General features: G+C 36.2%; 1 protein-coding gene across 3 annotated transcripts in view; it reads right to left on the reverse strand.

The window, feature by feature from the left end:
- Positions 1-21,112, reverse strand: part of PNKP (Polynucleotide kinase 3'-phosphatase) — a 242,599-nt gene that overhangs the window by 147,426 nt on the left and 74,061 nt on the right. For all 3 annotated transcript variants that reach the window (XM_090408408.1, XM_090408407.1, XM_090408409.1), the window contains 2 exons: positions 8,756-8,963; positions 3,325-3,392 (listed from right to left, as the gene is read on the reverse strand). In XM_090408408.1, the coding sequence (XP_090264534.1) occupies positions 3,325-3,392; positions 8,756-8,963 (276 nt within the window). The remainder of the gene's footprint in view (positions 1-3,324; positions 3,393-8,755; positions 8,964-21,112) is intronic.

The following is a 21,112-nucleotide window of genomic DNA, read 5'->3' on the forward strand; positions in this document are numbered from 1 at the left end:
CATCTTCAAAGCTGGTATGGCCACATTTAAACTTGGCAGCCCATTTCTTAATTGTCGAAAACGAAGGAGAAGAGTGCCCATAAACTTTTATGGACTCCGAATGAATTTATTTTGCCGTTAAACCTTCTTTTATAAAGAATTTTATAACCGCATGATACTCAATTTCATCCATTTCAAGGAATACAGACAATGCTTTTGCTTCAGACAGCTGTATAAAACAAACTACTTGATAGAATGACTTGAAATTTCACTTGGATGCATATGACAGATGTACCAACTTAGAAAAAAAAAAAAAATCTCTTGCCTATAGTGTTGTCATCTATTGTTGAGGCTGAGAACTTTCCAGACCACCCTCGTATATGGGGGTCTTGTATCCCATAAGAGGATGGTCATTGATGATGTAATGCAGGGGTCAGTTTTGGGCCCATTGTTGTTCTATTTGTATATGAGGTGTGGCTATTAAATAATGAGACTGGTTGCAAAAATGTGGTTAATTATTACAATTGTACAACTTAATTGTTATCCCCTCCTCTAAATACACCATTGCATATGAATTTTCCATTGTTGAAAGCAGTGCTGCAAGTCATCAGGTGTTATCTGCTTCAGTAGCACTGCTGATTTCTCCTTTACCTCATCCACTGGCTGAAAATGGGTACCCTTCAATGCAGATTTCAATTTTGGGAAAAGGCAAAAGTCACATGGAGCTAAGTCTAGTGAGCAAGGTGGATGGCCCAACACTGGGATCTTCTTATCAGCCAGATACTGCACTGTGGGCTGGAGCCCACAGTACAGTATCTTGGGGAGGCAAACTCAGGGACCACCCCAGGCAGCAAAAGCTCTAGCTACACCACTGGTGGGTGGGAAGGTATGTGCGCATTCTATGGATTTTCACAGAATGAAATTCTTTAAATAACAGGTTTCTTCTTTCTATATTATAATTTTGGTTTAAATTATATTAACTTCACTGCAATGTTTTCCATTAAATGTTTGGATTTGTTTTAGAAATACATATTCACTACTTGTATTATGTATAATACAAGTATGTATGCGGATATGTATAATGTTATGCATTAAGGGAAGGGCCCCTTCCCAGACTAGTTTCAACCTTTATTGAGGTCTCTTCAGTGGGAGCCAGGCCCAGAGTGGAGATATCAGGCAGAAGCAATGGCAAGGTCATCTTTACCTATAGGAGTTGCCAAAAGGTGTGCCACCTTTTTATTAAATTACTCTGGATTTAGAGAAAGATGTTGGAAATTTATTTTTCACTTGGTTAGACTATAATAAATTTAGTTTAATCCTTTATCCAAGTGTGAGCAATCAAAGTTTGTACCTGAAAATATCTTCAGGACTGGGGTAAGGTAGTACAATACCAGGCAACTCGTAGCAAAGGTGGACCAAGCTAACATCACTCCTATCTCAGCATCTCCCACAAGGAGATGTGTTTTGTATTATAGGAGATACTGAGATAGGAGTGATGTTAACTTGGTCCACCTTTGCTACGAGTTGCCTGGTATTGTACTACCTTACCCCAGTCCTGAAGATATTTTCAGGTGCAAACTTTGATAGCTCACACTTGGATAAAGGATTAAACTAAATTTATTATAGTCTAACTAAGTTAACCAACATCTTTTTCTAAATCCAGAGTAATTTAATAAAAAGGTGGCACACCTTTTGGCAACTCTTATAGGTAAAGATGACTTCGTCATTGCTTCTGCCTGGTATCTCCACTCTGGGCCTGGCTCCCACTGAAGAGACCTCAATAAAGGTCGAAACTAGTCTGGGTAGTGGCCCTTCCCGTAATGCATAACATTATACATATCCACAAGGAGATGTGTTTTGCATTATGGGAGATACTGAGATAGGAGTGATGTTAGCTTGGTCCACCTTTGCTACGAGTTGCCCGGTATTGTACTACCTTACCCCAGTCCTGAAGATATTTTCAGGCGCAAACTTTGTTTGCTCACACTTGAATAAAGGATTAAACTAAATTTATTATAGTCTAACCAAGTGAAAAATAAACTGCCAACATCTTTTTCTAAATCCAGAGTAATTTAATAAAAAGGTGGCACACCTTTTGGCAACTCTTATAGCTAAAGATGACTTCGTCATTGCTTCTGCCTGGTATCTCCACTCTGGGCCTGGCTCCCACTGAAGAGACCTCAATAAAGGTTGAAACTAGTCTGGGTAGTGGCCCTTCCCGTAATGCATAACATTATACATATATCCGCAAGGAGATGTGTTTTGCATTATGGGAGATACCAAGATAGGAGTGATGTTAGCTTGGTCCACCTTTGTTACGAGTTGCCCGGTATTGTACTACCTTACCCCAGTAATGAAGATATTTTCAGGATGTTAGCAAACTTTGTTTGCTCACACTTGGATAAAGGATTAAACTAAATTTATTATAAAACACTATCTTTATTTTTTAAATAAAACCTTAATTTCAACAATCTAAAATGTTATTTTTCTTGCTTTTCTGTTAGCAAAATCGATGACATTTTCGAAGTCTATTTCATAGTTAGGTAATTCGTAATCAATTTTAATTTAGAAAAACTCCTCTCACAACTAGCAACACTTACAGCAATTGTGAGGAAAATTCGCAGTAGTATTACAATATTTGGAAATGAGTTCTCGAGACTGTATTTTAAAATTAACTGCATAAGTTCAAAGTGCTACCTGGAGCGGACACTGCCCCCTCCACTTCTCCCTAGCTACGCCTCTGCCACCCACATATAAAAAAATGATGCAATGAACAAAGCCTTTCCACTGAAGATATACATCTGGAATTCTCATAATTTTCAGTAACCGAACTAGTTGAATAAAATGCAAAAAAGAAAGAAGTATGGAATACTTTTGATCTTGTCAGGATATGACAACTGCAGACAATCTGATCCTTAGTCAATGAATACTTTTTTATTATAACATAATTATCAGGACTAGGAAAGAAGAAGTTTCTAAAATATTCTCTCTACACACACACACACACACACACACACATATGCACATGCAAGCATTCACACAGTAATTAGAAAAAGAGATAGTTTTGATGAATATTTTTATATTTTCTTCATCTTCATATTTGAAACATTTCTTACCAAACGAGTTGTCAGGATATGACAACTGCAGACAATCTGATCCTTAGTCAATGAATACTTTTTTATTATAACATAATTATCAGGACTAGGAAAGAAGTTTCTAAAATATTCTCTCTACACACACACACACATATGCACATGCAAGCATTCACACAGTAATTAGAAAAAGAGATAGTTTTGATGAATATTTTTATATTTTCTTCATCTTCATATTTGAAACATTTCTTACCAAACGATCTGCACAAGAGAAATCTTTCTTCTTTCCTAGAGACCAGTTAGCATTTCTACCTGCTGCATCTAAAACAAAGTAAAGTTTACATATATGATAATAATACAGGTTTTTTTTTTTATACTGAGACAGTATTTTTCTGAAAAAAAAAAAAAAAGAGAGATGAGAGGTGTACTATTTCAGAATTTGTATTATTTCTACCATTCAAGGAATATTTTTATTTTATATTTTGAATCATTCTTCAACTCTTCAGAATTAATCCTCTCATTATCAGAAAAATTAAAGTCTACACTTAAAATGCACTAAAAGAAATTTATTTATATTAGACAAATAATATCCAGTGGATATTCACTACAGCAACTTGTATGAACTATAGAAATAGTTTGTTAAAGTTAATAACTTCCCCACAGTGAATTTTCTTTGGATTAGCAACATCCTATGAAAGTTTAATTCAGCAGTTTGTTATGGTGTTTTATGGTATCATTATTATATTAGCATTTCGAACTGCTTGGTAGAAATGCTATCATGGTAGTTCCTTTGTAATTATAAAGGAACTACCATGGAGTCTGAATACTCATTGTAGAAGGCCCACACTAATCTTACACTATAGGAGAAGCACTCTGTGTCATTAGTAAAAGATTAATAGTGGAATCGCTTGAGCAAAAATAAGTTCTATTTCTAGTAATATTTTTCAAAAAGATTGTATGCATTTCACTGAAAATTTATTTATTAGTGATATGAGACAATGTATAATAATTATTGGGGTGCAAGGTATGGGTAGTAGGGGGTAGCACCTTTGCCTGCTCAGCAGTAGCATCAAAATATTTGGTGGCTAGGTGGAACTGGTCCCCACTGCTCATACAACTCTCACTTATGGCTCCAAGCAGCTGGTAGAGTGCACCAGCGGTCACACCCTGGGACCATGCCTCGACTGACATGCAAAACTAAGTGATGGTATCAGCATTTTATGCTGTAGTGAAGGAGAGTGTTTCCTCCTTGTTGCACTTGAAGACTAGAATGGCTGAGTTAGCAGATGACCAAAATTTAATTTGACAATGGTAATGAAGGCATGACAGCAAACTATGTGATATAGTCCGAGCACACTATGAGACAAAACAGAGATGTGGTCAGTCACCGTGGAAGAGACAGGAACCTCACCATATAACCTTTCGTAGTAAACTATGAAACAGAGAACATGTCGGATTTAAGCAATAGAGACAAGGTTGGACCCTCTGCAACTTTTGTTGCAAGCCTTACATTCCAAGGCTTGCAACTTGGAATGTAAGGACTTTATATGAAGCTGAGAAGTTAGATAACTTTATACAAGAACTTTAAGCAATGAAAATTGACATTGCTGGTATCAGTGAAGTCAAATGGACTAATAGTGGAAAAATAAACAGAAAGAGCCATTCAATTATATACTCATGTAAAGACAGTCAATGGAATGGAGTAACATTTGTACTAAAAAAATAAGATTGTACAATCCTTACTTGGGTTTTTTGGCCCATAAGTGACAGGATAATTGAATTAAAAATTGCAGCTCAATCTTTTAATACTTTTATTGTCCAAATATATGCACCTACTTCTGATTACCTAAATCAGATGACATAACTATCGTTATGGGAGATCTAAATGCTAAAGTAGGCTCAGAAACGATCTCTTCCTGCATGGGAAACCAGGGCCTGGGACACAGAAATCCAAGAGGAGAAAGATTAATACAGTTCTGTGAAGAAAACAATCTGGTAATAGCAAATACTTTATTTAGCCACCCTCCTAGACATGGGAAAAGTCCTGGAGACAGCTGTAGGAACCAGAGTGACTACAGATTAAAAAAATTCTGGAATAACATCTTACAAGCCAAAACATACCCAGGGGCTGATGTTGGATCAGACCACAACTCTGTGGTCATTAAAGCAGCAATAAAATTAAAGAAAACAATGAAACCACTAAAAGTAGAAAAATATGATCTTGGCTCCTTTAAAAATCAAGAAATACAAGATAAATTTTTAAAGGAACTGGCACAATCCACTGCTATTAATGTTCCTGATCCCACCAAGCACCCTAAAGATGAGATTGAGGATAGATGGCAGAAATTTAAAGAGGGCATAAAAAAGGCAGAAAAACAAACAATTCCCAAATTTGAGAAAAAAATGAGTAAACCCTGGATGAATGACAAGATACTGAAAATGATGGAGGAAAGAAAGAAACACAAAAATTGTTCTGAATACAAGAACTTAAACAAGGAGATCAGGAAAGAACGTAGGATTGCAAAAGAACTATGGCTCAACAACAAATGCAAGGAAATTGCATTTCTGGACAAAAAGCACAAAACTTCATGCGTCTCCTCTCTTGGAAAGGCTCTCATTGCATTGAAGATACCAATGGAAATATCCTAATGGAGAAAGACAAAATAAGGGATAGATGGGTAGAGTATTCAAAGGAACTCTATAATCATGATAGAATAGATAAGCCAATGCAAGAAGATTTGGAGGGCCTACTATCTTACCTGGGAAGTAACAATTGCCATTAGGAAACTGAAACCAGGAAAAGCTCCAGGAATGGATGGAATTATGGCCGAATATCTAACGGCTTTAGATGATAAGGCTATAAGATCACTGACTGATATGTGTAACAAAATATACGAAAGTGGACATCTGTCAAAAGATTTTAAGCACTCAACGTTCCTACCAATACCTAAAAAATCGAAGACAATCAAATGTGAAGAATACAGAACAATCAGTCTGATCAGTAAGATAGCAAAAGTTATGTTATATATCATCCTAGAAAGAAATAAACATAAAATCAAAATGGAAATTAATGAAACACAATCTGGTTTCCAAGAAAATAAAGGAACTGGAGAAGGACTCTTCAACATTAGAACTATTATAGAAAGATATCTGGAGAAGCAGAAAGACGTCTACTTATGTTTTATTGACTACACAAAGGCCTTTGACAATATACAACATGAACAACTATCCCAGCAATCCCAAAAGATTGTTGCTGATCTTCCTAGTGGACTAAGTGACCTTGGCTTTTCTCAGCAGTGCTTCACCTGGTTTGCACCACTCCATGGATTCCCTTTTGGAAAGAGGATCATAATAAAGGACTATAATTTCATCCCCAGTGACAATGAATTAAAGCACTTCTGTTCGATTCTCTTGGCAAAGCTCTAAAAATGTGGGGAAACAGGTCACACGATGCTCCTTCCGAATTGAAGAGAGAAGTTGGGGCACCTACCTTGCACTCTTTGTCATGTGAAGCTTCTCATGAATGATGTGAAAGAGGGTTGTTATAAAAAGCCATAATCTTTCTCAGATTTCTTTTAGCTTCAGCCATCTATCATTGAGCTTTCTGACAATCTTCTCTCACACCTATTCTCATTCTTCTCACACTAGTCAACCTCTCCAGCCTCCTAATATCTTCATTCACCCTTCTCAACTCGGTCTTCATTTCTTCCATCTCCATTCTCAGTAGTTCTATTTCTCTCTCCACAATCGTGCTTTCAATTGACAATCATACTCACAATCATGGCCATCAGACAAACCATCTCCCTCTGCCACAGTGCCATAGATTAAATCCAAATGTGCATCTTTCACATTTCTCCATCCTCCAACACACTATTGGTATCCACAAATTGAATTTCACCTGTTTCTGAAGCACTATCTCAACTGCTGCTAATCCCGAGATTGAGACATATCTCCCACTGCCTGCATTTCATGCATATATACACATTCATCTCTTGCATCTGCCACATTTTTAAACAATAGGATGCATAGCAAGCTTAAAAATCATCGATTACGCTACAAATAACATGGTCTTTAAATGTGGGCTAGACAACGTGCTAGAACTGGTGGCTGCCACAATACTATTGGATACAATACCGAGATAATAAAATCCTAACAAAAGACCACAGAATCCAAAAATCATCAACTTCAATAGCACAAAATTAAAAACCAGTATTGGTAATGAAATGAACATGATCATATCGTTCCTTACCATCAATACTTATCTTTTTTTAACAGCTCACATCAACCGAGTAACAATGTCTTCATGTGTTAGCGTCACCTGAATTACTTACTGTACTTTCTAAGATATGCCTTTCATTTTACTCTGACTCCTCGTTTTTCTTTGCTATTTGATCATCTATTCCCTCATTCACATTTTTCATAATTTCTTTTCATAATCAATTTCTCATTTTTACATTCAACATTTTTTTCATTCATATTTCTTGATTTCTCTCCTGACACACACACACACACACACTCCTTTCTCTCTCTCTCTCTCTCTCAGAAGAGAATTCCACACGCACACTCAATAACAGCTATACCAAATGCTTGATGCGACTCATTTTCTTAATTATTTGGACATTTTCCAAATAATTAAGATTATTATTATTAAAAAAAAAATATTAAAATAATTTTCAAAATCATCAACTTCAACAGCACAAAATTAAAAACCAGTATTGGTAATGAAATGAACATGATCATATCGTTCCTTACCATCAATACTTATCTTTTTTTAACAGCTCACATCAACCGAGTAACAATGTCTTCATGTGTTAGCGTCACCTGAATTACTTACTGTACTTTCTAAGATATGCCTTTCATTTTACTCTGACTCCTCGTTTTTCTTTGCTATTTGATCATCTATTCCCTCACTCACATTTTTCATAATTTCTTTTCATAATCAATTTCTCATTTTTACATTCAACATTTTTTTCATTCATATTTCTTGATTTCTCTCCTGACACACACACACACACACACACACTCCTTTCTCTCTTTCTCTCTCTCTCAGAAGAGAATTCCACACGCACACTCAATAACAGCTATACCAAATGCTTGATGCGACTCATTTTCTTAATTATTTGGACATTTTCCAAATAATTAAGAAAATCAATAAATGTGTCAGAGATTAACAGGGGAGAATTAAAAAAAACTAAGTTTATGATCAGTAAAGCATCACATCCTAAGAGAAAAGTATATAAAAAATAATGAAAGTCAAATTAAATATGCAAGATTGCAAAAATTATTCAAAAAAACAGATGCTCTAATCCAGTGCTCAACAATTTATGTAAAACCCTCCTTGCCACACGCAAGAAATGTACTTACCTAAGACTCCCTTCATTTTTTAACGATATGCCCTAGTAAGTTGATAGGAATTTCACAGAGTGATTAGTGATACTGCATCTGATATTTTCTTAAAGTTATTTTATTTTTAAAAAAGTTATTTTTATTAAATGAAAAGTATCTTATTTTGCCCAGTTTGCAGCTACTTGACAGATGGAAAATATACTCACCACATGCAAGTGGGCAAGCATATTTGTTGAGCCCCTGCTGTAAGCTTTCAGCATCACTCTTAGTGCTACATTTTAATTTAAGCAGGAAAAATCATTGCTAAATTAATATTTTAAGACATAAGTAATTTTTACCTCCTACATAAAAGGAAGATTCATAATTAACACGAACTCCTTGATTGGCCGTCCTTACTAAATAGTCCCACATTCCAGGGGCAGGTTTACGATATAATCCTGATCGAGTGGATACCAGAACTTGTGCTGGCACTCCCAGCCTCTGTACTATCACCTCAACTTTGTGTTTAAAATCTCCAGCTGTTGTTTTTCCTTGAGAAATTCCTTTCTATAAAGGGGGAAAAAAATCCCACAATGCAATGAATGCTAAGCAATAAAAATTACATCACATAAAGAAAATTATTATAATACAGGTAAACCTCGCTTAATGCGATTAATTAATTCATCAATTAATGCACGCTAAGCAAATACAATAAACAATAGGAATAATTATAATTCATCCATCGTTAGCGTAAATTCAGAAAAAAATTACAGCATAAGCTATATTTAGAGGATAAAATCATCAAAATTAATAAAAACCAATTATTTAAATTTTTATTTAATGTCTAAACATTTGATTCAGCTACTTTTTTTTTTATGAAAAAATCAAGTAAAGAATGTTTCCTTAGCATGCTCAAGGTGATTGAAAACTAGCTCAAATTCTTTTGCAGTTAGCTTCTTAGTCGTAACATTCTCTTCTTGTTTACACTCCTTATCTTCTTCATGTGCATGCTGTTCTTCTGGTTGAAGGAGATCATTCTCACTTAAATGTTCTGAATGGGAATCGAGCAAGTTTCTCACATCTTCATTATCCAGTTCATTAAATCAAAGTTCTTTTCCAATTGTGCTGATTTCTTCAACAATGTTAGATCTTGGAATTTGCACATGAAAAATTAACATAGGCTTCATATTAAAGTCACCTTCTGCATTTCCTCCTAATAAAAGCGTAAGATGATTTTAAGGTACTTTTTATCCTGATTGAGTTGCTTCAATTTTAGCTAGGAAAGTTTTGGTTGGCATACACTTCTAAAAGAGACTAATTTCGTCCATGTTGAATATTTGGCAATCGTCATAATCACCCTCCTAAATTATCCTTTCCAATTCTTTAGGAAACTTGGCTGCAGAATCTTCATCAACACAGCACATTCCCCAGTTATTCAAATGTTATGCAGTCCATTTCAATTTTTAAACGGTCAAACCATCTTAAACTCACAGTAAAGCTTTCACATTCCTCTTGAAATTTAGTCTCTTTCAATGAGATAAAAATATTGAGAGCTTTTGCCTGAATATTCCCTGTACTAAGAGGTATTCTTTTTTGGTTATAATCCTTAATCCAGAATGATAGAAGATGACCTCCATCTTGATCATTAAATTCTATTTCAGGTGATCCGCATGCTTAAAGAAGTAGTAGCAACTTTTTCTTGGTCTCTGTATTCTTTACTCTTATTTAATATAGTCTGAATGTAGACTCACTGCATCCCAGGTCTCGCACAATCATAGTATTACTAGCGCCACTTTCATGTCTTTTAATGACTTCCAGCTTTTCCACTTGCTGCAGATTGGTGACAAAAAAAATGTTTGCATAACTTAAAATTTCGCATAATGTAAAACATTACTTTAACTGATTAATCACTCGTGTAAAGTGGGGAAATAGTATAATTTCACTCAATTGCACTAACTGATTATCGTGCATATCGAATTCGCATTAAGAGAGGTTTTCCTGTATAATTATTGCTCAGTATGGAGATGGACAAAGCTGAAAGGGTTAGGATAAGTTAGATAAATTAGGGTGTTGGAAGAAGACTGCAGGTGGAACTGCTGAAGTCAAGATAAGTTTCATTTTCTCTAATATTGGCAAAAACTTTGAAGCATTTTGGTGAAATATTGTTTATTCCTGATAGTTGAGAGTGAATGCATTGTGTTTGAAGTTATTAATGGATGGAACTGTAATTTTTATGTATAATTGCAGATTATGTAAATTAAGGCAAAATGACAGTGGGAACAATAACAATGAAACGTGGTGTAAAAATAAAATGTGGTGAGGAGTATAAATTGTTTAAAGATGTTATACCGGTGCAAATGTAGTATGTGTGAGTGGAAGAATGTGGAAGATCTGTTTGTCAAGAGATTGAACAAGAGAAGTTAAAGAGTATAGATCTGCAGAAAGTTTAATATTTGGATGGACTGTGGGGTGTTAAAGGAGAATCAAGAATGAGAAGTGACAAGGTTAGAAGGCAGCGAGAAGCATAAGATCAAGAATGGTATCAGCCAGAAGAGCAAGCAAATAAGATAGCTGATAATATGATTGTGAGTATGGAAGACTTTTGTCTTCCATACTCACTTCTTTTCTGTTCCCACATTCAGTGGGAACAGAAAAGAGTAGAACAGAAGGAACAATGGTAAGCATGATTGTGGTAATGGAAAAGGCATGACTGATGGATCAAAAGCAAGAATGACTGTGGAAACAAAAGCAAGCATGACTGCAATAATAGAAGAGAGCAATGACTGACAGAGCAAAAGTGAGAGTGCTTGTAATATGAAAGAGCATGAATGGGAGAATGTGAGGATAGATATCATGAGATTACTGAGGAGAAACACAGTGTAACAAAAAGGGTAGTTAGTGTATTGTCCAGGTATAATGACAATTATAAGTTGAGACAACAAGAAAAATCAATGTTAACATGTAAGGGGAGAGAGGGGGGTGCAGTATGCTGATGTGTAGAATGTATTTGAGGGACAAATGGAATTATATAGAAGTAATGGACTGTATTTAAATGGATTTTTTTTAATCAATTGAAGAAACTGTTACTAGTAGAATGTAATGAATGATATGAACAAGGAATCAGAGGAGGTGAGAAGTGATATAAAAAAACCCAGGAGAATGGAACAGGTAAGACTAAAAGTATTTGTGAATGGAGAGAAGAGTGATGTGAGATAATAACAAAAATGCCAAATGTACAGGTAAAGGAAAGAGTTGGGGTAGACAGAGAAACAGTGCTAAGGAGAGTGGATTCTGGAAATATAAATGAATGCATGTATATGGGTATAGTCAACATAAGGATGGAATGGCCTGGAATGCATGGAAAGCAGCCCAGTGAGATATATATATATATATATATATATCATCCAGAAAGCCTTCAAATTTTAGCAACACATTTGCAAGTAAACTTATAGCTGTTGTGCTCTTGTAATGTATATTTCTGTATTTCACTTTTATGCACCCGATGAAGTCTCCTAAGAAGATGAAACTAACTGTGTTCTCAAATAATAAACAGTATTTTTCTATTTTGGTATCGCTTGGCTTCTTAACAATGTATATATACAATGTGTGTATATATATATATTTTTTTTGTCTCTTACAATGTAGTAAGAGTGTAACATGGTAGTTCCCTCATGTTATGCATCCAAAGAAGTCTTCTAAGAGGACGAAACTAGTTGTGCAGTTTACTTAAATTAAAATAGTGTTTCTATTTTTTATCTCTTGGCTTATAGTAATTTAATCTATTTCAAAAAATGTCTCTCAGCCAAGTAAATCAGTTATATCACACACACACATATATATGGGATAAAGGGATTATATAAGGTGAAGGAAAGAGCAGATGAGTAGTCACAGGTGAGGATTCTTCTTCTCTTCCGTCGAACACAGGTTGTGGAAGATAGACAGGATCTTCCAGTCTTGTCTATTCCTTGCTGTTCGAAAAAGTTCCTTATATGTTCTGCATCCCGATATGTTCTTTATTAATTTCAGCAAGGAAATTCTTCTTTTTTCAGTTGGAAAAGTATTGATTAGGACGTTAGGAAGTCTGTCTGCATCCATGCGTACAGTGTTTCCAAACCATCTCAGTTGTTGTTTTCTAATTTTTTCTATTATTGTCTTTTTATACAATAGTTCTTGTCTGACTGTGATGTTTTTCTTTTCTATCCAACTTGTTCTATTTATTTCTCTTAAGCATTTCATTTCAAATACCAGCAGTTTTTTCTCCTCTCTTTTTTTAACTGCCCACGCTTCTGATCCATAGATGACTGTTGGTATAATTATTGCTTCATATAATTTGATTTTGGCTTGCTTAGATATCTTGTTTGTTTTCCAGATTTTCTGTAATTTGCCCATGGTGGTCCATCCTATTGCTATTCTGTGTTTGATTGTTTTGAGTTCATCTATCAAAACTAACATCTATTGTTTCTGTTAGTTTTGATCCAAGGTACATGAAGTTGTCTACTTGTTCTATTTGTTCTCCGTTTAGGGTGGCTGAAATGGTAGTTCCGTTCTTCCCTATTTTCATCACTTTTGTCTTTTGTATATTTATTGTCATGTCATATATTTTACAGGTTTTGTTTAGCTTGTTGATCAACTTTTGTAGTTCATTTGGGGTTCTTGCAAGAAGGATGAGATCATCTGCATATTTGATATTATTTTTGTTTAAACCATTGACATTGATTCCAGGCTCATTGTCTATTGCCTTCTTTACAACTTCTTCTAGATATATGTTGAATAGGCATGGGAATAATGGGCATCCTTGCATTACTCCTTTTTGGATCTCTATGGGTTCTGTTGTGAGTGTGTCCTTTTTAATTATTGCATTTGTCTTAGAGTAATATTTTATCAGAAACTGTATTATATATTTGTCTATTGCTTTTTCTAGTAGAATTTTAAGAAGGATTTCTCTGTTGATGTTATCGAAAGCTTGTTTAAAGTCCACAAAAAACATAGTTCTTTATGGTCTTCCTAGCTGAGCTCTGCTAGTTGGTGCAATGTGAAAATTTGGTCTATTGTTAGTTAGTTTCCTCGGAAACCAGCTTGTTCTATGCCTATCATTTCTTCATAGGTGTTTTTTAATCTATTTTGTATAATTCTTATGAATATTTTATAGGTGTGAGGGAGTAAATTGATTGGTCTGTAATTTCTGCAGTCTCTTTTGTCTCCTTTCTTGTATGTTGGGATGATCTTTCCAGTTCTCTAGTCATCTGGGATCTCTCCTGTTTGTAGTATTTTATTGAATAGGGTTGTTAAATATTCTATTGATATGCTGCCTCCATATGACCACAGTTCAGTAGGGATAATATCAATGCCTGGTGCTTTATTGTTTTTCATCTGTTTTATTGCATATCCAACTCCTTCTTGTAAAATTATTGGGTGATCATTATTTTCTTCTATTGTTGGCATTATAGTTTTGTTTCCTTGGTGGAAGATAGTCTTAAAATGGTTTGACCAGATTATTCTTATATATTCAATATTCCCGGTTTCAGTCATCTTGTTGTTTATCATTGTTACTGCTTTTGCTGAGAATTCCTTTGTAATTTCTCTTACAGTATCATGGAAAACTTTTAGGTTGTTTTGTTGGTATGCTTCTTGGCATTTCTTAGCTCTTTCTTCTAATCATTTTTCTTTGGCTTTTTTGCATAGGTTATCAACTTTATTTTTAGTGCTCTGTATTTTTCTCTATTCCCTTCATTGTTTTGTTGGTTTACAAGTATCTTGACCTCTCTTTTCTCTTCTATGGTAGCTATGATTTCTTGGGTTATCCACTGTTTGTTTATTTTGGGTTTGGAACCTAGAGTATCTTTTGCAATTGATTGAGGATTGGCATGAATTATAGATCAAGAAATGAACTGCTGTGCCTATTTATGCCAGGAGCATCATAAATACAGAAGATGAAACTGTCAATTGAGTTTACTCATCTGAAAATAGTTGAAATAAGTGAAACTCGGTTGAATCAGAATGACAACCTGGCAGAAAAAATAATGGAAGGATACAATGCTTTTGTGAGGAGAGAAAAAACAAAAAAGGGAGTACCATTGATGACAGCAGAGAATTATGCCCACATAAGGTTGAGATACAAGGAGAAAATTGTGACGGTAGTTTTGAAGCAGTATGATGTGAGGTGGACATCAGGAGAATGAGATATTTTGTTGGATGTTGCTATAGGCCAGGGAATGCGGAAGGTGGTGATGAAGAAATGTATAAGTAACTCTGGTTAGTGAACAAGGGAAAGGTATCATTATGGGTGATTTTATTATGGCAATCTAGAGTGGAATGAAGAAATAGCATTTGAGAATAAAGAAAATGAAGTTCTTGAGGGACAACTATCTTAGGCAGTATATAATGGAGGGAAGACAAGGGTTTGAGAGTCTTAGGTCTAGTCATATCATCAGAGGATGTGATTGTGAAGAGGTTGTTTAATCTTCTTCAGTTGGTAAGAGTGACCAATGGATAATCACCTAAACTGTAGCCAGTCATGTTGAAAGTGTTTTCACTTGGTTATACTATAAATTAAAGATGCCAAAAAAATCATATTCTTGGTTTCATCCTTTATCCGAGTGTAAGCAAACAAAGTTTGAATGTGAAGTAACTTCACGACTGGGCTACTTGTATATAGAGGCTGATGACTTCACATCAATTGCTTTTCTTCATGTGCAAACTTTGTTTGCTTACACTTGGATAAAGGGTGATATCAAGAATATAATTTCTTGGCATCTTTAATTTATAGTATAACCAAGTGAAAAAAACTTTCAACATCTATCACTAATCCAGAGTATTTTAGTCATATGGAAATGTGACCTCTGAATTGCTTCAACCTTGGTATCACTTCTGGGTCTGGTTCCCACTGATGAGACCTCGATAAAGGCTGAAACCAGTCTGAGAAGTGGTCCTTCCCATAATGCATAGCATTATACATGTAGGAAGATATGTGCATTGCATTATGGGATACTAAGGCCAGTGATGTGAAATCATCAACCTCTATAGACAAGTAGCCCAGTCATGAAGTTTACTTCACTATGTTGATAAAACATAGTGTATAGTCATGCAAATTTTGGATCCTACCATATGAAAATATTCAGGGAACATTATCTGTAAGTCTGGTAATCAAAGGCGGAATGTGCTGCATGTTTTGCACCATACTCGATGTCAAGATACTACATTTGACCATAACCAACTTCCAATGTGGGATGGTAGTTGGGTGGCACACTGAGATTGACAAGCTCTGTCTTGGAAAGTTCGTCAAGGAAAGTCAGCACTAGAAATGTCTGCAGAGAGTTACATCCCTTAGGTCACCACAGCAGAAATGCTGCAAACAAGCTATAGATCATCCCTAAAAAATGTTTGGACTGTCTTTCACATCATTCCTGGGATCAGATAATTGGAAAAGGGTTCTATGGAGTGACAAAGCATGTTTCCCAATGTTTCACTCTGATGATTGTGTTTGGATCTGGAGATTACTCAGAGAAATAGTTCCACAATGACTACATTGTTTCAACTGTCAAGTTTGGTGAAGGCTCGGTAATGGCATGAAGTGTTGGATCAGGCATGGTCCAATGGTGGACATGCCCAAAACCACAATCTCTGATGGCTACCTGGATAAATTCATGCTTCTGATGCTGTAGAACTACTTCAGTAGTGACCCTTGTATGTTTCAGTACAACAATGCGTCCTGTCATATTGCACTGTATGTCCATGACTGGTTTGCACAAAACAACACTAAAGTGTTGGACTGGCTAGCTCAGAGTCCAGATCTCAACCCCATTGAACATCTTCGGGACAAATTAGAATGCTGAATTTACTCCAGATTACGAGGGTGGTCAAAAGTTCTCAGCCTAACAATGAAGAAACAAATTTATAATTTCAAAATTATTTTCAGTTTTCAACATAATCTCCCTTAAGACTAATACATTTATTCCAGCGATGCTCCAGCGCCATTATCCCGTCCCTGTAATGGTTCTCGGTAAGATCTGCAAAATACCCCTCTACAGCTGTAATCACCTCTTGATTCGAAGAAAAATGCTGATCAGCGAGGAAGAGTTTTAGTTTTAGGAAGAGGTAGAAGTCAGAGGGAGCCAAATCTGGAGAATAAGGTGGATGTTTCAACAATTCATAGTGCAGATCCCATAATTTTCCCATTGCCAAAACACTTTTGTGGGCAGGTGCATTGTCCTGATGAAAGATAATTGTTTCCTTCTGCAAACCAAATCTTTTCTCACGATTTTTTTTGTCTAGTCTGGTTAAAAGATCGGAATAATATTCTTTGGTTACTGTTTTATCCTTTTCAAGATAATTAATAAACAAAATGCCTTTAGAATCCCAAAACACGAACGCACTTTTCCTGCTGATGAAACCGACTCTGTCTTCTTTGACGCTGAACAACCGGCTTCTGTCCACTGTTTTGTTTGGATTCTGATGTATTATGGTGAATCCACGTCTCATCCATAGTAATAAATCAACACACAAAATCAGTTTTATTCTTTTTAAAATGCTCCAAGCACTGTTCAGAGATTTTCATGCGAGTGCATTTTTGATATGCTGTGAGCAAGCGCGCCACCCATCTTGCCCAAAGCTTTTTCATATGCAATTCTTCATGCAAAATATATCCTGCAAATTCTTTTGAAATGCCTATAGTCTCAGCAATTTCATGCACTTTGACTTGCTGATCATCCAATACCATATCATGCAACTGATCAATGATTTCTGGTGTTGTTACACTTTTTGGACGTCCTTCACGTGGGTCATCTTCAAGGCTGGTATGGCCACGTTTAAACTCGGCAGCCCATTTCTTAACTGTCAAAATGAAGGAGAAGAGTGCCAATAAACTTTTATGAACTTCGAATGAATTTCTTTTGGCGTAAAACCTTCTTTTACAAAGAATTCTATAACCGCACGATACTCAATTTTATCCATTTCAAGGGATACAGACAACACTTTTGCTTCAGACAGCTGTATAAAACAAACTACTTAATAGAATGACTTGCAATTTCACATCGATGCTTATGACAGATGTACTAACTTTAGAAAAGAAAATCTTGGTGATAGTGCTGCCATTTATGGTTGTGGCCGAGAACTTTTCAGACCACCCTCGTACAGCAGCCATCATCAGTGTGAGCAATGGGGATAGCTTTGTGCAAGGAATGGAAGAATATTCCCATTGCATCATATCAGAAATTGGTTGAAAACATGCTCTAAAGGGTAGCTGCTGTCATTCAGACAAAACGTGGTCCCACTCAGCACTAGAAATGTAATTGAAATGCATTTTTTTGACCACAACTAGATGTGCAGATACTTTTGTCAACATAGCGTATGTAGAATTACAAACTCAGTGATATGAAAAACCTAAGGGTAACCGATAGCTATAGATGGAAAGAGGAATTAGACAAAAAGGAGATAAATGAATCTTGGACACTGATCAAGAGATATTTTACAGCAGCAGAGCCATATATTCCAAAGATTAAAAGTATAACTAAGGTAGGAGTAAAACATATGTTTTAGTATGAAACACATTCTCTTGACTTCAATATGTATGACTGCATTAACCTGCCTAAGATCTGTGAGGAAGTCATTCTAAGATCACATTTAACCTGATTGTATGTAAGAGAAAGCTTGCATTTGAATGAGGAAGAACACAGGCATCTGGAGGGAATGCTGTCAGTGTGGATGGCAGAGGGGTGCCCTCCTGTGAGAATAGGTGCTTGGGAGGAGGAGGAGGAGGAATACATCAAGTAATGCTAAATCCAGTAGAGTCTGGAGGGGATGACAGGTATAGAAACAGTGACAATGCCTTGATTCTTTATGTTAATGCCAGGAGTATCCAGAATGAAGGAGATGAATTGGTGGTGCCGATAGTATCAGCATGACCAAAGGTTATTGTGATCTCTGAAACATGGTTGACGGAAGATGATATAGTGACAGGAACAGAAGTAGCAGGGTACAGCATTTTTTGACAGGATAGGAAGAAAAAATGTGGTGGTTGAGTAAGAATGGTAGCAGACTGGAAGTGTCAAACTATAGACCAGTTTATATTTCATCAGTAGTTCTTAAGACCTTGGAGAAATTAGTGAGGGATCATTTACAGCATTGGGCAGATCAGGGTAATGTTATCCGTGAGAGTCAATATGGATTTGTTAAGAGACACTCTTGTTTTAGTAATATGATTGCCTTTTATAATAAAGTGACAAGAATGGTGTTGATGAAGGAAAGGCATATTCTACTCTTTTTTTTTTAATTTTACAAAGGCATTTGACAGAGTACCACATGATAAGCTGATATTTAAGTTGCAGCACATGGGTTTAGATGTCAGGTTAGTGAACTGGATTTGGGATTGGCTGTCTGATAGGTATCAGAGAGTTGTGTATAGGGGAGCAGTATCAACAAGACAGAAGGTTACAAGTGGGGTCCCACAGGGCTCTGTAAAGAGAACTGTATTGTTCAACTTTTATATCAATGACATTGTCAATGGATTACAGGGGGATATTCAGTTGTTTGCAGACGATGTGAAGCTGATGTGCAGATGCAGAGGATTTAAATAAACTGGACAGATGGGCAAATGAATATGGGTATCAATTCAATGCAGCTAAATGTAAAGTCTTCAAGTTTGGGATATATTGATGGGAGGCTGCATACTCTGTTGGAAGAACTCTACTGGAGGAAGTGGGGGGGGTAAGGGATCTGGGGGTGATGATTCATAGAAACCTGAAATTCAGGGAACACATTGCAAAGGTGGTGAACATAACCCAGAGGATTGCTGCAATACTGAGAAGGACGCTGACTTGCAGAGATAAGAGTTCACATTCCACACCTGGACTACTGTGCTCAAATTTTTCACCCAGGATTTGAAGGGGATAAATTAATCATGGGAAGAATGCAGAGGCAGACAACTAAGATGGTATCAGTACTGTACAATGTTAGTTATGAAGATAAGCTGAAGGAATGTGGATGGCAGAGTTTGGTTAAATAGAAGGAGAGGTGATTTGACTGAGATTTTTAAACTGTTGAGAGGTAGTTACAGGGTTAATATTAGGGAGTTCTTCCATTTGGTGGAATGGGGGGGGGAGAAGGAAGGAGTGAGAACAAAGAGCCATCCATGGAAATTGTGAGGAAAAGGATGAGGAGTGGTTTCTTTGCATGGAGGGTGGTTATACCTTGAAATGTATTGCCTGATAGAGTGGTGAGAGCACAAATGGTCAATGAGTTCAACAAGTGGTATGATAGACTGCATTTTGTAGGATGGGCCTCCCATGATGACTCTTGTGACTCCATGGGGGCCCGAATCATAATCATCATAATAATTCTCTGAATTTACATTATTGTTTATCTAACAAGAAGGCACGCTGACAAGACATTAGTTCCTTTTCAGTAACCTTCTGAACTGTTTTTTACAATCTAGTTGAGTATTGTAAATTTTACAACAGTTGAAATGTGTGCTCTGAAGATGCTGGTTTGAAATCTAAGCAAAATATTAGTAACTGAATAGATTTATTTATGTATTTTTGTTCTTTTAGTGTTGCTTATACCATAAAGAACTTATGAATAACACCTATGACTAAGCCTTTACAATAATGCTATGTCAAAATTGGTGTCACTGAAATAAAGAAAAAAGACAGAAACAGATGATGTTTTTCTGAATAACAATTATAAAATATTCTTATTATTATTAACCTTCCATGAAATCGACAGACTCATCATGGGAGATTCATTGTGAATGAATCTCCCACGAAGACCACGATGACAACTGACAACATATTTATCATATGGGGATCTTAAGAGTCCTTAACACTCCTTGCATTAACAACACATTCTGGTAATGCATTCCGTTCACTGACAATTCTCCATGTAAAAACCACTTCCTTATCCTTGCATGGTACATCTTATCATAGCAGCACTACGATGTGCATGCAACCTTTGCAACCCTAGCAATATGCCCTCTAAACTTCAGTCTACAGTCAACCATCACTCCCAAATCTCTAATCTCATCCACTTCCTGCAGTACAGCACCATCAATATAATACACAGCCTTATATTTCTGCACTCCAAAATGCAACACCTTGCACTTATTGATATTAAAACTACAAACCCACTCTTTTGTCCAAGTAAAAAGTTTATTTATATCTTCCTAAAGGGATTCAGCATCAGCAGTGCACTCATAATTCTTCCCAACTTTGTATCATCACAAATAACTGAAGATTTCCAGTCAGTCTACATGATATATCATTTACAAACAAGTTAGCAGGGGTAAACAACAGCAGGAGCCCAAGAAAAGAACCCTGGGGTACACCACCCTTCTTTTTTGAGGCACTGCGCCATCATTCACAATCTGCCGGTATCGTTCACAGAGCCAATCTCTGATTCCTTATCAATCTCTCCAACACCTTGACCCCAACTGCAGTTATACAGATTGGCCTATAAGTTGGAGACTTCTGTCTTAGAACCATGCTTGTGGAGTAGTACTGTTATGTCCTCTTTCCACTCCTTAGGAACCCTGCCCACTGCAAGACTTTCATGAAATAACCAGGTCAAGGGCATAACCAACTGTGGTGCACATTCCTTAAGCATATTTGGTGATATGTCATCCATTCCTACAGCCTTATTCACATCTAACCCAACCAACATCTGCTACACCTCTGTTTCTTTCACTTCCAATTCTCCTAATACTTGCCTCACTTCATATACATTGC

Source organism: Typopeltis vanoorti, chromosome 18, assembly GCF_054136105.1.
Source record: "Typopeltis vanoorti isolate ZY-2024b chromosome 18, IOZ_Tvanoo_1.0, whole genome shotgun sequence".
NCBI classification, from domain to species: Eukaryota; Metazoa; Arthropoda; class Arachnida; order Uropygi; family Thelyphonidae; genus Typopeltis; species Typopeltis vanoorti.